The sequence below is a fragment of the Mustela putorius genome, unplaced genomic scaffold, assembly GCF_011764305.1.
Source record: "Mustela putorius furo isolate JIRA1106 unplaced genomic scaffold, ASM1176430v1.1 tig00003858_pilon_pilon_pilon, whole genome shotgun sequence".
Classification (NCBI taxonomy): Eukaryota; Metazoa; Chordata; class Mammalia; order Carnivora; family Mustelidae; genus Mustela; species Mustela putorius.
Window position 1 is genome coordinate 40,292,243 of NW_025422010.1, and position 24,366 is coordinate 40,316,608.

A 24,366-nucleotide genomic window follows, 5' to 3' on the forward strand; every position below is an offset into this window, starting at 1 on the left:
CCTTCTATAGTTTGGATATTAACCCCTTAGCAGAAAGATGGTTTGCAAATATTTTCTTTCTTTCCATAGGTCGTCTTTCCATTTCATTGATGATGTTTTCTGTTGTGAAGAAGCTTTCTAGTTTGCTGTAAGCCCTATTGTTGATTTTTGCTTTTGTTGCTTGTGCTTTGGTGCATATCCAAAAAAATCATTGCTAAGACTGATGTTAAAGAACTTTTTCCTATGTTTTCTTTTAGGAGTTTCATGGTCTTATGTTTAAGCTTTTAATCCATTTCAAGTTAATTTTTGTAAATGGTGTAAGATAGGGGTCCAATTTCATTCTTGTGCATGGGAATATCTAGTTTTCCCAATTTATGGGGCTAGGCATGCTGGCTTCATTCAGGAGATGCCATTTATTAAAGAGACTGTCCTTCCCCCATTAAGTATTCTTGGCTCACTTGTCAAATATTAGTTGATCAAAATGAATTTCTTAATGTGAGTCTTGGTTAGAAAAGTTTGAAAGCCAGTGGTCATGTGAAGGAGATTCCTTAGAAAAAATTTCATTAAATTTGGAAATAAAGCAAAACAGTACAGCATGACCTATCAATGTCACACTAAAACCATGTTTAGGGGGCCCAACCTCTATCCAATAGGACTTTCTGTGATGGAAATGTTCTACGTGTGTGGCTGCTCAGTATATCAGCCACAAGCTACATATAACAACTAAATACTAGAAAACGGGGCTAGTGGGACCGAGGGATTGAATTTTTAACTTTAATTTAATTTTAATTAAAATGAGAATGTAAATGGCCAAAACTAGAGGAATGTATCTATGCCCCTTAGAAAAAATTCCAAAGGCTATGATTGTATTACCCTGTAGAACATTAACCATTTTTGTATTTAACCCAGCAGCCATTTTTTTTTTTTTTTAAGATTTCATTCATTCATGACAGAGAGAGAGAGAGAGAGCAAGAGAGGGAACACAAGCTCAGACGAGCTGGAAAAGGAGAAGCAGGCTTGATCCCATGACACTGGAATCATGACCTGAGCCGAAGGCAACCACTTAACTGACTGAGACACCGAGGCGCCCCATAACCCAGGTCTTATTCTAACTTTGTTCTCTTGAAAGGCCTGTGAATATCTGGTACCTCAAAATGCTCTTTAAACCACATTTACCATTTTACTGGCTCCCTCAAGGACCTAAGGGACATCTTTGCCATGTGTCCATTCATATTAAAGAGAATTCCGTTTTGAAATTTTTGAAAATCATGTCAACAAAACAATGTATTAAGTGCAACAGGAAAGGTATGTAATGAAATAAGGAACAATTTTGTCTCTGCCTAAATTCTGCCTGGGGTAAGTGTAGTGATTGGAAAAGCTCCATTGAACTGTCCTAGAAGGTGCTGTCTGAGCTGAGTCCTAGAAGACAATACAGGATTTTGTTAGGCAAATGAGGTGAGAGTGATCCTCTAGGGAAAAGAAACTGTTCAGGAGTAGTTCAGGAATTCATGTAATCTGTGGATGGGGTGTGTGGTGGGGGGGTGTTGCCTCGATTGGGCTGGGAATGACAGGAGAAACTGGACAGGGAGGGTAGCAGCATGGCATAGGGGAAAGGCAGACTGGCTTCATTCAGGAGATAGCTTTGCATCCTAGCTTTATCTTGTTGGATAATTTAAGATTGGCTAATTTGGCTCTTTGAGCCCATTTCCACAACTGTAAATTGGGAGTGCTAATGACTTCTGCATGGCGTGTTAGGATTAAATTAGGTAACCAAATAAGTCACATAGTGTGTTTTCTGGTGCCATAGATGTTTAATAAATTATAGTTATTATCTAATGTGAGAGTGGTCAACAGTTTCAAATGGTGCTAAGTTTAAATAAGATTTTAAAAAAGGTGTAAAATAACCTATAACTGGCTTTCCTAATTACGAAGTTCTTGAAGATTCTGGTAAGAACAGGTTCAAAAGAGGAGGGGCAGAATGTGTTGAGAAATGGATGGGAGGTGGCAAAGGGAAGAAGATAGTCCTTTCAAAAAGCTTGAAGTGAATGGAAAAGAGGGGATTCAATTCAGCAATTAGAAGATGAGAGATCTGGGGTTTTGCTTTGTTCTGTTTTTTTTTTTTTTTTTAGATTGAGGAAACTTGATTTTTTTTTTTTTTTTATTCTAAGGGAAGAGAATGGAAGAAGCAGCCCGAAGATAATGAAGGGGGGATGGTTTAGAAGAAGATTAACAGCAAGCGAGACAGAAGGCAAAGACACTGAAGACACAAAATAGTTAACACATGAAGAAAATGGAGCAGAGGAAAATGTCAAGTCCGTGTTTGTCCGCTTTTAAAGAGCATAGGTCCAGAGCGAAGGGAGTTGGAGAAGGGAAAGATTGACGCGCACTTTGCATCCCAGAAAGCCTCTAACAGCCAAAGTCCACAGCAGATTCTTCCAGTCTAAAAGGACCACTTGCAGACATTTCAAAGTAAAGCAGAAAGTTCCTTCCAAACCTTACCTTAATACGGGGGACGGGGGGAGAGATGGGAAAAGACGGGGTGTCAAAGTGTAGTCTTGGGAACGTAAGCGCTGGGTCACAAAGGCCTGAACAACAGCCGAAATCAAGGACAAATAGTACGATACATAAACTTGGTAACCTGGCGTTTTAGAGACAGAAATGAAGCGAACCAGAACAACTTCAAAGCCCGCCTCAAACCCTGTCAATCATCCCCCTCCCTCTCTTGATTGGTCAGTGCCCTGCAAAGGCTCTGGCTGAAACGTGCTTATTTTAATATTGATTGGCATGAGAAAGAATCCATCTTTGTCCAGCGATTGGCTGACCTGTCCAGGCTCCGGCCAATCCTGAAAGGGGTGGGCTGGTTAAGCGTCAGGTTTCTCCCAGCAGTTTTCTCTGGAAGTACTGGTCAGGCTAGTGACTGGCCCCTTTCACTTCTCCGGCCCTGAAACCGTACCTGATGGAGCTTTCTTACCAGACCCTCAAATTCACGCACCAGGCACGGGAAGCGGTAAGGAAAGTACATACAAAAAAAAAAAAAAAAAAAAAAAAAAAAAAAAATTGTGCCAGGAGCTTTGGTCTCCTGTTACTGAGGGCCCATTTGCGTGTCCGCGGTTGCTATGGCGACGAGTTTCCCCTCCCCTCCCCCCAGCCGAGCGGCGCCGGCGCTGGGAGGGACCTTAGGTCCCACTGGTCAAGTCCAAGACTGGGCTTAAGGCTGTGACGGGAATAGGCTGGGTCTGGGACAGAGCGGGGTTTGGGAGTGCCTACGGATTTGATGAAAGGGACCGCAGTTTGTGACTTAGGAAACGGTGTCGTGTTTATTAGACTGGCTGTCTTGATGGGTGAGCAGGTGTGGGGAGTGGTTAAAATTAGGACTGTTGAAAGGCCAGGCAGCTCTCACCTGAGAGTTGGGACCCTGGGTTCTGATCCTGATTCTCCACTTACCAAGGCCGAGAGAATTTACGTATTTAATTCCCCTCTCGGGCTTCAATTCTTAGACTATAATCCTTTTCACACGAAGATTACATGGGCTTTACAGTACATACAGTGGTTTCAGTTGTACCGTCTGCTCACTGGTGAGCAGTACTTTACACAACAATGCACATGAATTGCGCGCATACTCCATGCCTGGCACTGAGGAAATAAAAACAATGCTTTGGGGAGGAGGGAGGATAAATAAAGTTTTAAAATGCTGATATCTGAGCCCTCACCTCTAGAGATTCTGATTTACTGATTTTGGGTGGATTCTGTGCATCAGCAGTTTTTTTTTAAAGCCCAGGCGGTGTTTACATGTGTAGCCAAGGTTAGGAACAACTGCCCTAGTGTTTCCCACCTTAAAAAACAAACTAATAGTATAGAAAAAGAGATAACCGCCTGGTTGGCCTCACATTCCCCTTTACCTACCACCCTCTCTCTGTTTCTCTCCAGCTTCTGGAAAGGGTTGGTGTTGCTAGGTCTCATCTCTGGATTGTCTTCAAGCCTATTTCAATCTAGCCCAAATTACCTGCATCCTAACCTTTTTGCACTAACTTTTAAAAAAGCAGATTCCAGGACCTCACCAAGACTTACTGAATCAAAAACAGTCCAGGATGGGGTCTTGAAAAGTACATTGTAAACACACACCCAGTTTTGAAAACCACTGCCCTAAATAGTCTCATATATTTTCATGATTTCCAATGCCATCTATATGCCAACAACCACCAACCCCTCACTGACTCTAGAGTGGATTTCTCTGCTGGGTCCCAAGGCCACATGGTGTTCTAGAAGGTGGAATACAGAGAGGAACATGAATCAACTGATTGTTTGACAAATCAAGGAGAGTATCTCAAGTATCTGCATCTGAATTTGCTCAATACTTAACTTTTTGTTTCCCTTCTGAAACCTATACCTTTCCCAGTCTTCCTCCACCTGGGAATGTGAACCACCATCCACCAGTTGCTCAAATCAGAATTCTGGGAGTCATCCTTAGCTCCTTCCTCCTAGTCTCTCCCTTTGTTTTCTACCTAAGGAAGACAGCGCAAATCATATTGATTCTACTTCTGTAATAGGTCTTTAATCATCCTTATCTCTACAGCTGAGATCCTGATCCAACCCACCACAATGGCTTACCTATCCACAATAGCTTTCTAACTATTCTTCCTATTGGTTTTTGCCTCCCTCTAGTCCATTCTTCATCCAGTGATCTTAAAATTATGTCACTCCCTGACTAGGATCCTTTATTGGCTTTTCATTACACTTAGATTAAAACCCCCAAACCTTGACATGATCTACAGAGCACTGCAATGGTGCAGCCCAGCTCCAGTGTCTGGTGTCTTCACCACTTTCTGCTTTGCCTCCCACTGATCCAGGCACATTCTCTTTGATCTGACATATCTCCGAATGCCACATACTCTGTACCATGCAAGTTAGTATTTAATTGTGGTTAATTTATTTTTATTTCTTAAGATTTACTCATCCATTTGGGGGGAGCAGAGGGAGAGAGAAAGAATCGTGAAACAGGCTCCCTGCTGAACAGAGAGCCCAATGTGTGGCTCCATCCCAGGACCCCAAGATCATGACCTGAGCTGATATCAAGAGTTGGACGCTCAACTGAGTGATCCACCCAGGTGCCCCTAATTTTTTTTTTAAAGTAGGCTCCACATGGGGCTTTAACTCACAACCTAGATCAAGACCCCAGAGATCAAGAGTCAGCTGCTTAACCAACTGAGCAACTCAGGTGCCCCTAATTTGTGATTAATTTATGTTACAGATTCCTGCATGTGACACAGCCTGTCAAACAGAATTCATGTAACTTGAAGGCAGATCCAGTTTTACTTCTTGTTTTATTCCCTAAATGGTGCTGAGAGACATATTTAGATATGCCCATTGATGGCTTGAATTTGCAGGGGGTGTAAGTGCAAAGAGTTGTGCTGATTAGGGGTCTGCAGAAGGAAGAAGACAGAGGTGGGTGTGGTGATTTGGTCAACTGGATATAAGAAGGATTGCATGTCCACAAGGAATTTTGATCATCTACATCATCCACTGTATTAGAATTTCCAGAATACTTCCTTTTTATTTTGTTGATTTTTATTCTTGTTTCAAATTATATAACCATACATGTACGATTGCTCTGAGATCTTTAATTTCTCCAAGGAGAAATCATCTACACCCTCCTATAGGAATAAGGGCACAATAATCTTGGTTGCCACCATCGGTGGAGTTAAACAGGGGAAGACAGCTATGTGTGAGGTGGGGGATTTCTCCTCGCTGTTTGATGTATAGATTATACTTAATTACTCCTTCCTTAATTATGTAATTGCATACTTAATTACTTTTTCCTTTCCAAAGTTTGTGTGGTTGAATTTCTTCTCAGAGTAAACGTCCAACCTTCAGTCAGGGTAGAAGAGGGATTGTCACCTGATTGGGTTGGGGAAGGGAATCTCTTATATACTGTTTAGCCTGCTCCTCATTATTTCTGTCCTCAGAAGTGCCTGGTGACTCAGAAGTGCCCAGTGCACTCAGTTCCTGTAATTGTCTAGGGTGCTGTCATACTTAGGTACTTCTTGTTGACTACTTTTTCTTTTTTTTTAAAGATTTTTTTTTAAATTTATTTGACAGAGAGAAATCACAAGTAGGCAGAGAGGCAGGCAGAGAGAGAGGAAGGGAAGCAGGCCCCCCTGCTGAGCAGAGAGTCCGACGTGGGACTCGATCCCAGGACCCTGAGATTATAACCTGAGCCGAAGGCAGCGGCTTAACCCACTGAGCCACCCAGGCGCCCCGACTACTTTTTCTATAGGTGTTGGTTTTCTTTGATTTTGGTTGTCTTTTGCTTTTGTCTTTTTCTGTTCTCTTAATTCACCTGGCGTTTATCCAATTGCTTTCCATGTGTCAATTTTATTGTCATTTTGTCTGTTGTCACTTGCTCTTCTAGGGTTGTTGTCCTCCCCCCCCACACACACACACTTCTGCTCTAGTCTTTATTATTTCCCTCCTTCCCCTGGCCTTTTTTTTTTTTTTTTTTTTAAATTTGTTTGTTCTTCTGTCTCTAGCTCCTTTAGGTGTAAGGATAGATTGTTTATTTAAGATTTTGAGACTTTTCTTGCTTCTTGAGGTAGGCTTGTGTTGCTATAAATGTTGCTCACATTTAATGCAATCTTTATCAAAATACCACCAACATTTTTCACGGAGTTAGAACAATCCTAAAATTTGTATGGAATCACAAAAGACCCTGAATAGCCAAAGCAGTCCTGAAAAAGCAAAGCAAAGCTGGAGGCATCACAATTTTGGATTTCAAGCTACATTACAAAGCTGCTGTCATCAAGACAGTTTGGAACTGGCATAAAAACAGACACATAGATCAGTGGTTCAGAAAAGAATACCCAGAAATGGACCACAACTATATGATCAACTAATATTTGACAAAGCAGGAAAGAATATCCAATGGAAAAAAGACAGTCTCTTCAACAAATCGTTTTGGGAGAACTGGACAGCCACCTGCAGAAGAAGGAAGCTGGACCATTTCCTTACACCATACTCAAAAATAAAAAAAATGTGAGCTAGGAAACCATCAAAATCCTAGAGAAGAATACAGGCAGCAACCTCTTTGACCTCAGCTGTAGCAACTTCTTACTAGACACATCTCTGGAGACAAGGGAAACAAAAGCAAAAATGAACTATTGGGACTTCATCAAAATAAAAAGCTTCTGCACAGCAAAGGAAACAATCAACAAAACTAAAGGGCAAGAGGTTTTCAAGCTTGTTAATTCTTTCAAATAACAGGCTCTTAGTTTTGTTGATCTATTCTATTGGTTTTTTTTTTTTATTTCTATATCATTGATTTGTGCAATAATCTTTATTATTTCTCTTTTCCCCCTGGGTTTGGGCTTTATTTACTGTTCTTTTTCCAGCTTCTTTAGGTATAAGGATAGATTGTGTATTTGGTACTTCTCTTGTTTCACAACCAACACCAAAGAAATACAAACATTTATGAGAGAATATTATGACTAATTATATGCCAACAAAATAGGCAATCTGGAAGAAAATGGATGCATTCCTAGAAACATATAAATGACCAAAACTGAAACAAAAAGAAATAAGAAACCTGAACACATCCATAACCAGCAAAGAAATTGGAGCACTAATAAAAAATCTCCCAACAAACAAGAGTCCAGGGCCAGATGGCCTCCCAGAGGGATTCTACCAAACATTTAAAGAAGAATTAATACCTATTCTTCTGAGGCTCTTTCAAAAAATAGAAATGGAAGAAAAACTTCCAAACCCTTTCTGTGAGGCCAGCATTACCTTGCTCCCAAAAACCACACAAAGACCCCATCAAAAAGGAGATTGCTGATGAATATGGATGCAAAAATTCTCACCAAAATACTAGATAATAGGATCCAACAGTACTTTTAATGTTATTATCTGGGATTTATTCCAGGGCTGCAAGGGTGGTTCAACATCTGCAAACCAGTGTGATACACCACATAATAAAAGAAAGGACAAGAGCTATATGATCCTCTCAATAGATGGAGAGAAAGCATTTGACAAAACAGAACATCCTTTCTTGATAAAAGCTTTCTGTAGTGTAGGGATAGAGGGAATATACTTCAATATCATAAAAGCCATATATGGAAAAACCAACAGTGAATATCATCTTCAATGGAGAAGAACTGAGAACTTTTCTCCTAAGCTCAAGAACACAATAGGGATGTCCACTCCCACCACTGTTGTTCAACATAGTACTGGAAGTCCTAGCCTCAACAATCAGACAACAAAAAGAAATAAAATGCATCCAAGTCAGCAAAGAAGAAGTCAAACTTTCACTCTTTGCAGGTGACATGATACTTTATGTTGAAAACCCAAAATATTCCACCCCAAAATTGCTTACTCATACAGGAATTCAGCAAAGTGGCAGGATATAAAATCAATGCACAGTAGTTAGTTGCCTTTATATACAGTAACAATGAAGCAGAAGAGAGAGAAATCAAGGAATCAATCCCATTTACAGTTGCACCAAAACCCGTAAGATACATAGGAATAAAGCTAACCAAAGAGGTAAAGGATCTGTACTCTGAAAACTACAGAACACTTATGAAAGAAATTGAGGAACACACAAAGAAATGGAAAAACACTCCATACTCATGGATTGGAAATACAAATATTGTTAAAATATCTATGCTACTCTAAGAAATCTACACATTCAATGCAATAAGGATTGCATCAAAATACCATCAACATTTTTCAAAAACTGGAACACACAATCCTAAAATTTATATGGAACCACAAAAGACCCCAAATAGCCAAAGGAATGTTGGGGGGTGGGGACAAAGCTGGTGGCATCACAATTCTAGACTTCAAGCTATATTACAAAGCTGTAATCATCAAGGCAATATGGAACTGGCACAAAAACAGACACATAAATGAATGGAACAGAATAGAGAGCCCCAAAATGGACCCTCAACTAATCTTTGACAAAGCAGGAAAGAATATCCAATGGAAAAGAGACAGTCTCTTCAACAAATGGTGTTGGGAAAATTGGACAGCCACATGCAGAAGAATGGAACTGGATCATTTCCTTACACCATACACAAAAATAGACTCAAAACAGATAAAAGACCTAGATGGGAGACAGGAATCCATCAAAATCCTAGAGGAGAACACAGGCAGCAATCTCTGAGATCTTGGCTGTAGCAACTTCTTGCTAGACACGTCTCCAAAGGCAAGGGAAACAAAAGCAAAATGAACTATTGGGACTTCCTCAAGATAAAAAGCTTTTGCACAACAAAGGAAACAGTCGACAAAACTAAAAGACAATCTACAGGATGGGAGAAGATATTTGCAAATGACATATCAGATAAAAGGCTAGTATCTAAAATCTATAATGAACTTACCAAACTCAACACCCCCGAACAAATAATCCAGTCAAGAAATGGGCAGAAAACGTGAACAGACATTTCTCTAAAGAAGACATCCAAATGGCCAACAGACATATGAAAAAATGCTCAACATTACTCTGCACAGGGAAATACAAACCAAAACCACAATGAGATTCTACCTCACACCAGTCAGAATGGCTAAAATTATAACTCCAGAAACGACAGATGGCAAGGATGCCAAGAACTCCCCTTACACTGTGGGTGGAAATGTAAACTGGTGGAGCCACTCTGGAAATAGTATGGAGGGTTCTCAAAAAGTTAAAAATAGAGTTACACTATGACCCAGCAATTGCACTACTGGGTATTTATCCAAAGGATACAAACAGAGTGATTCAAAGGAGCACCTGCATCCCAATGTTTATATCAGCAATGCCCACAATAGCCAAACTATGAAAAGAGCCCAGATGTCCATCAACACATAAGTGGATAAAGAAGGTGTGGTGTATATATATACACTATATATATATATATATATATATATATATATATATATATATATATATATATATATATATATATATGATAGAATATTACTCAGCCATCAAAAAGAATAAATTCTTGCCATTTGCAATGAAATGGATGGAACTAGAGGGTATTATGCTAAGTGAAAACAATCAGAGAAAGACAGATACAATATGATTTCACTCATATGTGGAATTTAAGAAACAAAAATAGGTGAACATAGGGGAAGTGAAGGAAAAATAAAAAGATAAAAAGAGAGAGGGACACAAACCATAAGAGCCTCTTATCTTTAAGAAACAAACTGGGGGTTGCTAGAGGGGACGGAGGTGGGGGGATGGGATAATTGGGTGATGGGTATTAAGGAGGGCACATGATGCAGTGAGCACTGGGTGTTATATGCAAGTGATGAATCACTAAATTCTACCTCTGAAACGGATAATACAGTATATGAAAATACAGTTAATGAAACTGAATTTAAATAAAAGATTTTAAAAAATTAAATAAAGGAGAGGGAAATCTTGAACAAAAACAAAAAACCAAAATAAATGTAGCTTTTAATTAGAATAAGACTTTTTCCCATCTGTAGACCTCTGTGCCTTTCTTATTCTCAACTTGAATTTAAGATCCTCTAAAATGTGCTAAGGGCAAGGAAGCTCTGAGGAGCAATTGCTTTAGTGTTTTTAATTTGACCACACAATTCAAAACAAATAAACAGTAATTGGTATCAATGCCCAAGAATACATTTTGGAAAGCCAAAATTGATCCACACATTCATATATACACACAGAATAATCCTGGAATAAAGTTAATTTTATTCCTCATGTCATTATATATACTGTTCACAAGTTGTGACTCTGCCTTTGTGAGACTTTTATTATTAAAAAATAACTGCTATAAGTGTTAGGTAATTAATGAGGTGGTTGACTAGGTTTTTAAATGAGTGTTGTTAAATGCCTTAGCTTTTATTAATTGCATGGGCCCCTAAAAAAAGAGTAATTGAAAATTTAATTACATCAATGTTTTTCTTCAAAGAACTGAGGCTTATTAAACGTTAAATGTTCAAACATTTAAGCATCTATTGAAATACCAATAGCTATAAACAATGTGCAGTTCTAAATACTAATTAAACAAACTCTAAATCACCATAAAGCAAAGCTGAATTTTAAGTAACTTTATGTTTTAAGTGCTCTTCTCTGCTTTTACATAAGGAAGATTAACCACTTCACTACTGACCACCGCAGCAGCCTTGTGGGTATCTTCTAAAATGCTGTGGCTGCTGTAGGACCACATTCTTCCTGGACGTGGACCAAGGAAGGGAGACTGATCACACAACTTGGAACACTTTGCTAATGTCACACTGCTACTCTTGGAGACTTGTTTTTGTGTTTTCTTTCCTTTTTAACCGCTAAAAGAGAATGTGACAGTGTACAGATAAGAATTTGTGTATTTGATGGTTTGGTTTAAAAATACCTTCTTTTATTCTGTGTGTATATATGAATGTGTGGATCAATTTTGGCACCCTGTCCACTGGCTGAAAATAGGTTATTCTTTTGGAAAAATAACATTTATTAGGTTTTATTTTTAGATGTAAAAAGTATACCACAACCCAGATGAATATTTTTTTAAAGGAGTTTATTTCTTTATTTGAGAGAGAGAGCGAGCGCACGTGTGTGGTTGTGTGAGCAGGGAGAGGGGCAAAGGGAAAGGGAGAGAACCTCAGGCAGACTCCCCATTGAGTGGGGACCCGAGGTGGGGCTTGATTCCAAGACCCCAAGATTATAACCCCGGCCAAAACCAAGAGTTGGGCATTCAACTGACTGAGCTACCCAGGTGCCCCATCACCCAGATAAATCTTGTATACACTAAAAAAAATTAATATAACCTTCTGCTTTCCACTGTGATTGAGTAACAGGTGCCAGACTAGCCTTCCTACTGCACACAGCTAGAAACCTGGCCCACGTACATGAATAACCTATCTTCAGCCAGTGGACAGTGTGCTCATTAGAGAAGGGCTTCTGCTTGGAAGCAGTAACTGGGTTCTGGCACCCAAGGGAGTATCTATGCCGAGCAGAGATGAGACAGAGTATAGTTTGGGAAGACTTAGGTGGTTAATGGTAGGAGGAAAGGGGACCAGGGAAGAGGGAGCTGTGCAAACAAATTGCTCCATATTTCTGAGTTTTGGGCTGAACACTAAGCTGTGCATCTACAGAGTGAAAAAGTACAAAACTGGGGAAAGCCCAATCATCAGGGAACGATAAGCTGAACAGCTAGTAGTGTTCCTATAACCTCCTTATGACACTGAGAGATATTTTAATGCCAAGCAGCCTGAGTGGAGAAATGTTGTGGAAGAGCAGAGCGCTTAGTGGAGGTTGCAGGAAGGCTGTGCATTAGGAGTAGGCTGAACAAGCCCTAGAGGAAGGCTTCTTTAGATCTCTCTTTCCTAACAAAGCTTAAAAGCACAGCTTGATAGGATCAGACTTACCTACAAATAGTTACCTGCCAAAATAAAACTTAACACTTAAAAGACAAGAAAATCCAGACATTCACAAAAACTGGCATCCAATTAAAAAAAAAAAAACTACAAAGACTTTAAAAATAGCTGTAATAAATATGTTTAAGGGGGATTTAAGGAAAACGATTCTAAAGAGGAAAAAACCAGAAGATACACAAAAATAAATAAATAAAACACAGTTGACAGAGTTGAAAAAGACAGTATTTTAATCAGAAAGACTCCCTGGAAACCAAATTGCAGCACATGGAGTTTGAAGAAAAACATGGACAAAGCCTCAGTGGCATGAAGGACAATACCAAGGAGTCAAACAGACGTGCAATTCATATCCCAGAGCTGAGATGAAGAGGAGAAACAAACAAAAAAAAAGAAATCATAGCTAAAAGTCTCCCACAGATCCAAGAAACTCAAAAACTTCCAAGCAGGACAGACACACACTTTTTGGCTGTGACAAAGCAAGATGCTTTGTTACGAATGGCCCTCTGGAGATACCCACGGGGCAAGGAAAGGAAGGAAGGTTCCAGCCAACAACCAACAAGAAACGAAGGCCCACAGTCCTCTAGCTCATAAGGAACTGAGTTCTGCCAACAACCATAGGAACGTATTTGGGTGACAGAAATGTTCTAAATCTGGATTGGAATGTTGATTACGTATGTACACACATTCATGGGACTGTGCGCTTAAACTGGGTGCACTGTACTATATATAAATGATACCTTAATAAAGGTGATTTCAAAAATGGTATGAAAATTCACACAGTATTTACCAGAAAGGTGTACAGTGGAGAAGTAAATGCCTTCTTCCCTATCTCCACTCCCTACCCATTTCTGCTTCCTCACCCTCTAAGAAACTATCATCTGTCGTTTCTTTCTTTCTTTTTTTTTTAAAAGATTTTATTTATTTATTTGACAGAGAGAAATCACAAGTAGTCGGAGAGGCAGGCAGAGAGAGAGAGAGGGAAGCAGGCTCCCTGCTGAGCAGAGAGCCCGATGCGGGACTCGATCTCAGGACCCTGAGATCATGACCTGAGCCGAAGGCAGCGGCCCAACCCACTGAGCCACCCAGGCACCCCTCATCTGTCGTTTCTTATAAACTATTTAGGAATATATTTGTATGTCTTAAGTGCATATTTATTTCTATATTTTTTTCTTTTCACAGAAGAGATCATTTCCTTCCTTCTGTATTTCCCTCTTACTTTACTACATGTCTTGTAAGTGTCTTCACAAATATTTATGGGGAGCCTGAGTCAGATATTAAGTTCTGGGGATATGGTAGTGAAAAGAAACACTGCCTCTATCTTCATGGTGACTACATTTTAGTAGGGAAGGCAGCTAACAGGTAAACTGGAACCTGAGGAGAGGAATTGTTGAAACATAGAATAGCCATATCCAACTTTGGTAGGTAATGCCCAAAAATTTCTCACGTGGTTATATCTGTTTATATTGCCCTTACAATGCATGATAGTTCCCATTGCTCTACATCTAAGCAATACTTGTTCTCAATTATCTATCCTTTATTTTACATTTCCTTGAGTACGCATGAGGTCAAGTACCTTTTTGTTAGTTTCTTAGCCATTTGAATATCTCATTTTGCAAAGTACCTATTTCTCTTGTCCATTTTTCTACTGGATGAGTTTGTCTTTTTAATTGTTTTGGGAGGAACACACTATACATTAGTATATTAATTCTTTTAAGTGCTGATATTTGCAGCTTACCAACATGTTCACTTTTATGAACACAAATTCATATTTTTAAAAAAGTTCATTTTATTCATGTTTTCTTCTACAGTTAGTGGGTTTTGAGTATCCCAAGAAAATCTTTCCCTATTCCAAAATCATGAAGATATTCTCTTGTATTATCTTCTAAAAGTCTTACTGTGTTCACATTTAGGTCTGTAATTCATGCAAAACTGATTTGACGCGCACACACACACACACACACACACACACATCTGTGTGTAAGGGATGGGGTAGGCATATAATTTTTCCAGAAGCATTTACTGAAAAGATGTCCTTCCCCACACTGTTCTTTGTCCATGTATATGCAGAATTGTTTCTGGGCCCTCAAGTCTGTTCCACTGGTCTAGTTGTCTACTTCCTATGCTAATACCACTCTGTCTTAATAACTGTAGTGGCACAATCTTGGGGTATCTATCGAAGCAAAGACTTCTACTTGTTCTTTTTTGTCAAGTGGTTACTATTACTGACAACACATAGTTATGTGTTTTAGAATCAACTTGTCAAATTCCACAAAGATTGCTGGATTTTGATTGGGATGGAATTGAACCTGAAGATAAAGTTGAGGAGAACTAACAAAAAACAATGAGTCTTCTGATCAATGCCTATCCTTTTTATTCCAACTTTCTTTATTCTTTTCAGTAAGAATCAAGAAGTTTTCCGCATAGAGATTTTGCCCATCTTCTCTGTTAGCTATACTTTGAGTCCTTGATACTATTGTAAATGTTTTCTACATCACTGTAAATGGTTTCTTGTTTTTTCAAACTTCATCTTATGTTATTGATGTGTAGAAATACAATTAATTTTCGTATATTGATTTTTTTTGAGCAACATTCCTAAATTCATTTATTCTAGGAATTATTTGTGGATTCTTTTGACTTCTTTATCTATGCAATCATATTATCCGTGAAGAAAGACAGAGTTAATTCTTCCAATTCTTTGCCATTTGTTTTTCTTGCTTAATCTTACTGTTTAAGACCTCTAACAAAATGTTGAACAGAAGTGGGGATAAGAGGCATTATTGTGCCTGTGGGAGGTACTAACAATCCAGGAGCATGTTTTGTTTTTTTTTAAAGATTTTATTTATTTATTTGACAGAGAGAGAGAGAGAGATCGATCACAAGTAGGCAGAGAGGAAGGGAAGCAGGCTCCCTGCTGAGCAGAGAGCACCATGTGGGGCTCGATCCCAGGACCCTGCGATCGTGATCCGAGCCGAAGGCAGAGGCTTCAACCCACTGAGCCACCCAGGTGCCCCACATGTTTTGTTTTTAATGTAGGCTCCACACTCAGGGATGCCCAATATGGGGCTTGAACTCACAATATTGAGATTGAGACCTGAGCTAAGATCAAGAGTCAGACGCTTAACCAACTGAGCCATCCAAGTGCCCCTCAATCTAGGAACATCTTAATCCAGTCTCAGGGACTGAGATTTTTCTGGGCCACATAGAGAATGATCTTGGGCAATTTAACTTCTCCTCTGTCCTTATTCATGGGACTGAGCCCTTCATAGGTTTTTACCAGCGTCCCCTATTAGGCTGGGTCCTGGATTCCAACTTTTGTACCTATAGCACCTTGAGGTTGTCAAACATATTACTCAGCATCTTAGCCTCTTAGAGGGAGGTAAACGAACTTGGGAAAAAGTGGCTTCAAATGCCTTGATCATGTCTATGTATTAATGAACACACACACACACACACGCCACACAGGTATATCTGTAGGGTAAAATCCTATAAGTGAAATTGCTATATTTAAGAGTTTTTATGTGTGCATATTTGACATACATGCATCTGTAGAATAAAATTCCTATGGAAATAAATGAAAACCATCCAAATGGGAGCAGAAGCCCTTTATAGAGAATGTGCTGGAACAAGGGAGTCAGGTACCATCACTTGCATTTGGCAGAGAATCAAAGGCAGGCAATGGAATGGGAAAGCTTAGCAGTGAAAAAAGGGAAAGCTACAGCTATTTTCTGACTAGAGGCTGTTGACCTGGGATAGCCGAATGCAGGCTAACGAGAAGCAGGGTATCTTATGTGACTGATTTGGAGACCATATTTGGCTTTCTTTGCTTGGTCCTCATCTGGAAGTGGGGGGCAAAAGATCGGGAGGCTGACAGTTGTTGACCAAATCCTGACCATGCTGGGCCAGTTACCACAGAGGCTGTGATTCCAGTTCCTGGACGGCTTGTGTAGTTTAGCGGTTTGGTTTTCTGGGATTGTTGCCACAGTGGTTACGGTTTGGCTTCCTGAACTTATGTGGGTCGGACCACTAGCTATTGATATATTCAGTCTCTCGTCCTAAGACTGATACGGCTGTACCAAAGAACATATACAGTCGACATTTTACCTGGTAACTTCAGTAAAAGTTGTATCAATTTCTGCATCTGCTGGTAACGTGTGTGGTAATTTGTGCCAACACAGCCGGCTGTTCTTTTGAACTTTATTTGTCTGATATGTAAAAATTTGTATCACATTATGTCTTTCATTTGCATTTTTATAAGATTGAGCATCTTGTCATATATTTAAGACTCATTTGTGTTTCTTTTTCAGCAGTCTATCTTCTCCTCTGTTTTGCCCATTTTTATAGTAAATTGTTGGCATTTTTTTGATTTGTGGGTACTCATTATATATAAATGATTTGTGTTGATTTGTGGGTACCCATTATATATAAAGGGATTTGGCCTTTTGAACATTAATAAAATTGTAAATATTTTTCCCGGATTATTGTCCTTTGACCTTGTTTTTTATTTCCAAAGTTTTTATGTAGCTAAATTTATCAGTCTTTTTCATTAGTGCTTTCTGGGGTTTGTGTCTAAGAAGGCCTTATTTACTCTGAGATTAGAAAACAAAACAAACCCATGCTAAGTAGTTTTATTTCTTTATTTAAGTACAATCTGGGGATACTATTTATTAACCAAAACGATGTCTTGTTGTTTACTGAGAGGCGACTTGACAAAAGTATAATCAATCTTAAAATCCCCAGTGAAACCCAGGCTTCCCATCTTCAGCATTCTGAAGTATTCTCCAGGCAGGGAGGCTGTGGCACAGAGGTTCACAGGGGCAGCACCGGAAAAGTCCAGGAGTCAGAGTCCAAAAGTCTCCACAAAGCAAAAGATTCTGGTCTCCTTCAGAAGTCCTATCCCCTAATCCACACTGCCTGTGTTTTCCTCCCCCCAAATTCCATGTCGAGGGCAAGTCCTTAGTTTACTGGTGGGAGAATCTCTTCTTGGAACCTTTCATTGTCTTGGCCATCATCCGGGCAGTTTGTTGGTGGGTTTCCTGCTGCTGACCACCGTGCCTCTTGGCCCTGCTGGAGCTCGGGCTGTCAGAGTGCGGCTTCCCCCAAGAAGAGGTTCAGACGGTCGCTCCATCACGGCGGCAGGGAGCATGGCTGCTTCCTGGAGGGATAATGCTGGCTTGATCTGCTCCTCCTAGTTCAGACTTCTCCTGGCTCCTTCAGACATGAGAAGGGGGCCAGGTCACACAGTTGAAAAGGGTCAGCCCTGATTGGCAGGTGCAGGTTGGATATTTGTTGTCAGTACTCCATAGCTGCTCTTGGGCGTCCCAAAGCCACACGTACGTTTCCTACTATGCCCCATGATCTTCTGAACTTTCTTAAAGTTTCAGTGACAATAAATTTTCCATAATGTATGTTTCTCCAACTAGGACATGATTGTATATTTATGCGATAGAGCTGATTGGCATAAAGTCTCCAAAGTGGATGGGCTCAAGAACAGAATGGGTGATATCCTCCCGCTTCCAAGATGGATGTTGTTTTTAAGTCCCCAGATGCACAGTTGCACAGGGGGATCATTTTGTGGAGCGAGGCACACTTGGAACTGGAAAACATCTGCATCTTTGAATTCATTCTGCGCCCAGGAAATCCAGCTGCTTCCTCTTCCAGGGGTGAAGACAGTACTTCTTGCTTTGGTTTGGAAGGAGGACACTGACTCAAGTGCAGAAGTGGCCAGTAATCGGCTTGTACTGTGGGCGATGGAACGTCTGGCAACACTGGCAATGCTTCAGTGGAGACCTCTCTCAGCTTGGTGAAGGGGCTTCAGACCACTGCGGCTTCTCTGACTTGCTTTTGTTCACCTCAGGTAACCTCTGGCCTGAGTCCATGTTTTCACTAGTGCTTTTAAAATAATTTTAAAGTCCTTTTTCTCTGAATGCAGTAGCTGAAGTTTTCGTGATTGTTTCCTTTTTCCTTTTTCTTCGGGGGGCATAGAGGCACGGTGGCTGGTTCCAATTCATGATGCAGATCTCAGCATCACAGAGGAGCCCAACGACTTGCTGTCTACATCAGAAGCTTTTCTTTTCCCTTCCTGAGTCCTTGAGCTGTTAGAACTTTCTCTTTCACCTTGGGCAACAGGCCTCCTGCCCACTTTTCTACATCTAAGCTGTCTAGACTTTGCTTGTTTTTGTCTGATTTGGTTTTCTGGGAGCCTTGTGCTTTTGCTTAAGGCATCCAAAGCAACCACCCATGGAGGTGAAAACGCAGGGGTGCAGTGGCCTCTTTCCTTCTTTCTTGACACCCCTACAGAAGACGTGTCTTCTTTGTGTTGTCTCAGGACAGAAGCCTTGGGCTTTCCTCTCTGAAGACGACCTGGTGTGATTTCTGGCTGATAAACGTGTTGGACTCCTCGCGGCTCTTGGTACCTACCAGGACTTTGTCCCTTTAGGATGATGGTTGCCCCTTGCTTTGACTCACCGCCCCTTCCCCTTGGGGCCACCTGTGTGGCCTTCTTGCCTGAGCCCTGGTCTGTCCTGAGAGGCAGCAGAGTGGCCTCCCCCAGGCCTCTGGCATGCAACATGGGCCTCTGCTTGTCCCCAGACTACTCCCGGGGAGTAACCAGAAGATTCCTGCTCTGAGGACCAAACTGGAGTATCTCTGTGGCTCTTCCTTGTCTCCTCTCAGGACTGTGGGACACCAGGTGGGGCCTATGTGTGTGGTGTGTGTGTGTGTGTGTTCTGTCTGTGCTCAGGGCAGTCCTGCCTACACCTGGAAGCTTTGCAGGGTTGTGGGTCGTCTCCCTTCATTCCGGCCTCCTGTTAAGAGCCGTGCCAGGGCACTTTGAGGAATCTTATTCCCAAGGTAGGGCTCAGTGTCTGCTTCACAGGAGTCAATTCTGCTGGTGTCTGTGCAAGTGAGTAACTGTCCGTGCCCCCCCCACCCCGCTTTTCCGTGAGCATGGCTAGAGATGAGCTGCTTCTTTGGGTAGAGGCTGGTGAGCAGCCAAGCCCTCAGCTCCCGCACAACTGAGGGCCCTGACCTTGCCGCCACCACCTGAGCTACCTCGCTGCTGAGGCCCTGAGCCGGGCTCTGTCGCCCCTGTGGCTGGGTGTGTCCAAAGGGAACTGGGTCTGCAGTCTGGGTGCTCCCGACATCCTGGCTTCTGCTCCTCCGGGAGCAGAGCGACGGCAGCCTGCAGCCCAGGACAGAAGGAAGACCCCTCGCTAGATCCTGGCTGTCGCGGCCGGCGTGACAAATCGACCAGGAATGTGAGGGTAAGAGGATGGTGAAAAGAAATTAAGAGACAAAGAGATGGGGGCAGGAGGAGCACTGAGGAGGATGTCCAACAGTGCCGATTTTACTCCACATCTTACAAGCATTTATAAGGCAGATCACAATAGAAGGAGTAATACATCCGTATCTAGTCAGATGACTACAAGTTTCTGTAACAAGTTTACATTAACTACAAGCAAACCTCGTGATGCCAGGTAGTCACGGCTCATGCCACTAGCTACTATTGATGCAAGACAATCAACCAGGGAGTGGGTTATGGGAGGTACAGGAACAACAAGGACCAACTAAGAATTCACGACCCTGACTGCATTGTTCCCTTCTGTAGGGAGAGCGTGTGGGAAGTCATGTAGGCGAGCGCACGACAGGTAGCACGGACCCTTCCTCAGTGTTACTGAACTTTCCTGTCCTTAACCCCTTATCAAGGCGTCTGGACTTTAAAGAAGACACAAGTCAGGGCCTGGTTTGATCCACGACTCCAACTATGCCGTAGCCTCTAACATCTCCCCCTACTTTTTTAAATAAACAAGCACATGGATTTGTGCCTGAGTATGCAGTCGTTGTCCTGTACGAAAGAAGGAAAACTCCCCATCCTACAGTCAATATAGCCAAGACAGTGAATATAATGATAAAAATCCAAAAGGAATATTTCATTATATTTCCAGGATTAAACCCGTGCAACCCATCCAAAATCTGAGATACTATTGTAGCAGGATTTTGTACATATACTTGTGAATGCTCTATATTAGCAATTTCCTTTTGAAGCTCTGCAAGATCTAGACTTACATTACTATGAAACCACATTCCTTGCAAATTAAAGACATTTGAGTTCTTAACACCGATAATTGCCCCCCCCCCCCAAATTCTACCGCTTCTTCCAATCCTTCCAACTGGCTTAAAATTTTTGGTCTATATGCTCCTGAATAGCCAAGGCGTGAGAGATATTTCGGGCTAGAGAATTCACATGTGTGGCAGTTTGTACAGACTGCAAAAGAGCTATGGTAGAAACAGTAGCCGTAGCAATTAGAGAAATTAATACAGTTATCCCAGCAATAAGTAACCCTATGAAGCGCTTCTTAACTCTTTTTACCTGTGCCTGTAATTCCAACACTAACTGATACCCAAAATTAGCATACCAGGGATCCTCCACTTCCACCTGGAGGAGCACATATGGAGGTTGCATAGTTATAAACACTATTATGGGACCTGTGCCCGATGAAGGCAGGGACACAAGTAGACAATTTGTTAACACACCATGGTCACAATGGATATTATACAATAGATGTCCCCCTTGGAAAGAGGTGAGAACTTTTTTTATTTTTTTAAAGATTTTATTTATTTATTTGACAGAGAGAAATCACAAGTAGATGGAGAGGCAGGCAGAGAGAGAGAGAGGGAAGCAGGCTCCCTGCTGAGCAGAGAGCCCGATGCGGGACTCGATCCCAGGACCCTGAGATCATGACCTGAGCCGAAGGCAGCGGCTTAACCCACTGAGCCACCCAGGCGCCCAAGAGGTGAGAACTTTTGATCCTGAGCCCACTACCAGTAAAAAAAGGTCTAGGGACACAGGCCTGCAAAGTCAGATTGAAGTCTTTTGTGATAGTATAACCATTTCTGGCTATTTGCACTCCCTATTGGTCCCAGGGCAGCAACCAGTTTCCAGAGTTTTGCATGAAACATCTCTCCGGCTGTAAGGGGGGAGATGTCTTTTTCTTCTCTGTCTGTTCTGGCCATTCAATGTGAGGCGAGCCATCCTCTGTTGGAGACACGAGGATTCGGCACCACCTTTCTGGAAGCCAGCGTGGGGCGTCCTCATCCTGCGGAAAAACACCAACAAAACCTCCTGACAGGATCAGGACCCTTCCATACTCCGGTCAAGGGATCCTTCCACCGGGCATATGGAAGCGGAGAAAAATCAGGATGCCCAAATTGCTCAGCCGCTGTCCGACTGAGATCATCCACATTTAAAAAATTTAAAACATACAGAGTTAAAATTAAATGCATATGAGGAGAGTATATCACTGTTCCCTGTAGGAACTCCCCCTCTTTTAAATTTTTGAGATATTATTTAAGGGTACCATAGCTCTTTTGACAATGGCTTGTCCTTGTGAATTGTAGGGGATGTCCATTGAATGTTCTGATTTGTTTGCAAATAAATATTTTTACATTTTTGTAAGTCACAGATATCTTAAGAAAAAAAATATCCCTAGTCTGGAAGAGCAAACATTAGAGAACCAGCAATGTTTAAAATAAGACAGAACATTAAGAGACACAACATTACAACTTCCTTCAGTTCATCTAGTCCCATATTACTCATTCTGGTTTACTCTGAATGCAGCTTTTACTTCTGGAAATTTTTACCCATTTCAGTTCCCAGAATTTTAACATATCAAAGACTGTATTTGTCCCGAACATCTCCCATTTGACTTTCCTTTAGGGCGGTTACCCAAATGTAACGCAAGGTTTATCCTAGGTTTAGCAGTACTGAGTAACTTAGCATATCAAGGAAAAGCCTTGAGTCAAAGAGGCCTCATTACAACTCTAGGCAGGCAAAGAGAAAACCATTTACATTTTCGTAACAGCAGATCAGTTAATCTTAGAAAACTTTGTCCTTTTGAACAGACAGAATTTCAGGAAAAGATTCATTAGTCTTTTTTCTCCTCTTGTGAATAAATCCACCAAAACTGATCTAATACGGTCAAATTTTTAACATATTTCATTGTTTCCTTTTAAATCTATAAACCAAGGCAAATAAAAGTCACTTCCCCCAAGCCTTCTACGACTTAGTATATACCCTCAGTTTTATCTCCTTTCATGTTCTGGTGTAACCAGACATTTTCATTTTAAGACAAAACTACTCATTCTTTTAGGCCCTCCTTTTTGTGTGTGTACAGTTCATCTTAGCCCGTCCTGACCATACCTAAAATTCTTTTTCTGAAGAATTCCCTTCACGAACCTTCTACAACTTGCTTTTGCATTCAGGTTTTGTCCCAAGCCATTTCCTTCCAAACAACCATCTCATTTAGGACAAAATTTCCTTCTCTTACTTTTAACAAAATGTATTCTCGTTCCTTAAATCTTTCCTACGTATCTCCTACTTTCCTACATACAGGGTTGCTTTCTCGTTTCCATCAGCCTTTCTATACCAGTGTCTTTCCTCTTTTTTCTTCCTAAGACGGTGAGTTTTCTGGGTTTCCCTCCCATCGTAAATGATGTCGCAGACAAGGGGAGGGGTATCTTTCAGATGCTGTCCTGCTCGTGTTCCTCGCGGGAACTTAGGAGCATCTTAGCTAAAGTCAGTCCGTATAAACCCCGGACCAGGCTACTCCATGGAGAAGATGACCATTATGCCATATGACGCCCCACGAGACTCAGGGTGCAGCCCACTCAGACTCTGTAGTGGAAGCCATATAGACACATTCACACAGTCAGGCATTCTTCAGATTCAAACAGGTTGGACACCCTCCCCTTCTGGGTATCCCTGGCTAATGGGAGGTCTCCCCTTCCATTCTTTACGAATGGGTCTAGCTCAAACAGTGGCCCCGGGACTGTTACAACAGAATTCAGTTAAGCACAAAGCATGTTTACCAACAGATTTCAAAAGCACAAACCTAGTTCCAGCGACCAGCGCTCTAGCATTTTACCCCATTTGATTTAAAGTTTCAGGTCAGCAAAGACTTTGAGAGCTACTTTAACAATTACCCATTAAAACTTGGAGACGGACAATTAACCATCAGTTTAGTGATCTCTTTGCTAACAGATTTCAACAGATTTTAACACAGATTTTAACGAATAACATGAGCTTATTTGACTTTAAGTAAAAACTCTTAAGTTTCACATTTACTACTGTTAACTCAAAGGACCTGTTCATCCTAATTAACTCAACAAACTTAACTTAGTTCAAATACTGATTCACTGAGAGCTAAGACCCCTTCTGCCTTAAAAGGGCCTGCAATGCCATAACAAAAAGATCCTGTTCCAAAGAATGAGATTGGCCCATGTTAGTTTACTCCTGCTGTCGCCCGTCAACCTGGGCTCCTCTTACCTGACTGTCGGCAACTACTTGCCTGTATATGAGCGCTCCCTTGAAATGTGCTCAGGTCCCTGTTCGGGCGCCATTTGGTGTGACAAATTGACCAGGAACATGAGGGAAAGAGGATGGTGAAAAGAAATTAAGAGACAAAGAGATGGGGGCAGGAGGAGCACTGAGGAGGATGTCCAACAGTGCCGATTTTACTCCACATCTTACAAGCATTTATAAGGCAGATCACAATAGAAGGAGTAATACATCCGTATCTAGTCAGATGACTACAAGTTTCTGTAACAAGTTTACATTAACTACAAGCAAACCTCGTGATGCCAGGTAGTTAGTCACGGCTAATGCCATTAGCTACTATTGATGCAAGACAATCAACCAGGGAGTGGGTTATGGGAGGTACAGGAACAACAAGGACCAACTAAGAATTCACGACCCTGACCGCATTGTTCCCTTCTGTAGGGAGAGCGTGTGGGAAGTCACGTAGGCGAGCGCACGACAGGTAGCACGGACCCTTCCTCAGTGTTACTGAACTTTCCTGTCCTTAACCCCTTATCAAGGCCTCTGGACTTTAAAGGAGACACAAGTCAGGGCCTGGTTTGATCCACGACTCCAACCATGCCGTAGCCTCCAACACCTGGCCTCATAAGTAGCCATGCCGCCTTCCCTTGGGCATTCTCAGCGGCGCGCCCCAAAGAAATGAACTCCTG

At 41.4% G+C, this 24,366-nt stretch overlaps 1 protein-coding gene across 4 annotated transcripts in view; it reads left to right on the forward strand.

The window, feature by feature from the left end:
* Nucleotides 1–2,141: 2,141 nt before the first annotated feature.
* KATNAL2 (katanin catalytic subunit A1 like 2) overlaps nucleotides 2,142–24,366 on the forward strand; it is a 73,658-nt gene continuing 51,433 nt past the window's right edge. For 2 of the 4 annotated variants that reach the window (XM_004752206.3, XM_045065596.1), the window contains exon 1: nucleotides 2,149–2,986. In XM_004752206.3, coding sequence (XP_004752263.2) covers nucleotides 2,936–2,986 — 51 coding nt within the window. In that variant the 5' untranslated portion in view covers nucleotides 2,149–2,935. Of the gene's footprint in view, nucleotides 2,987–24,366 lie in introns of all 4 variants that reach the window. The other 2 variants (XM_045065598.1, XM_045065597.1) reach the window with 2 other exon arrangements.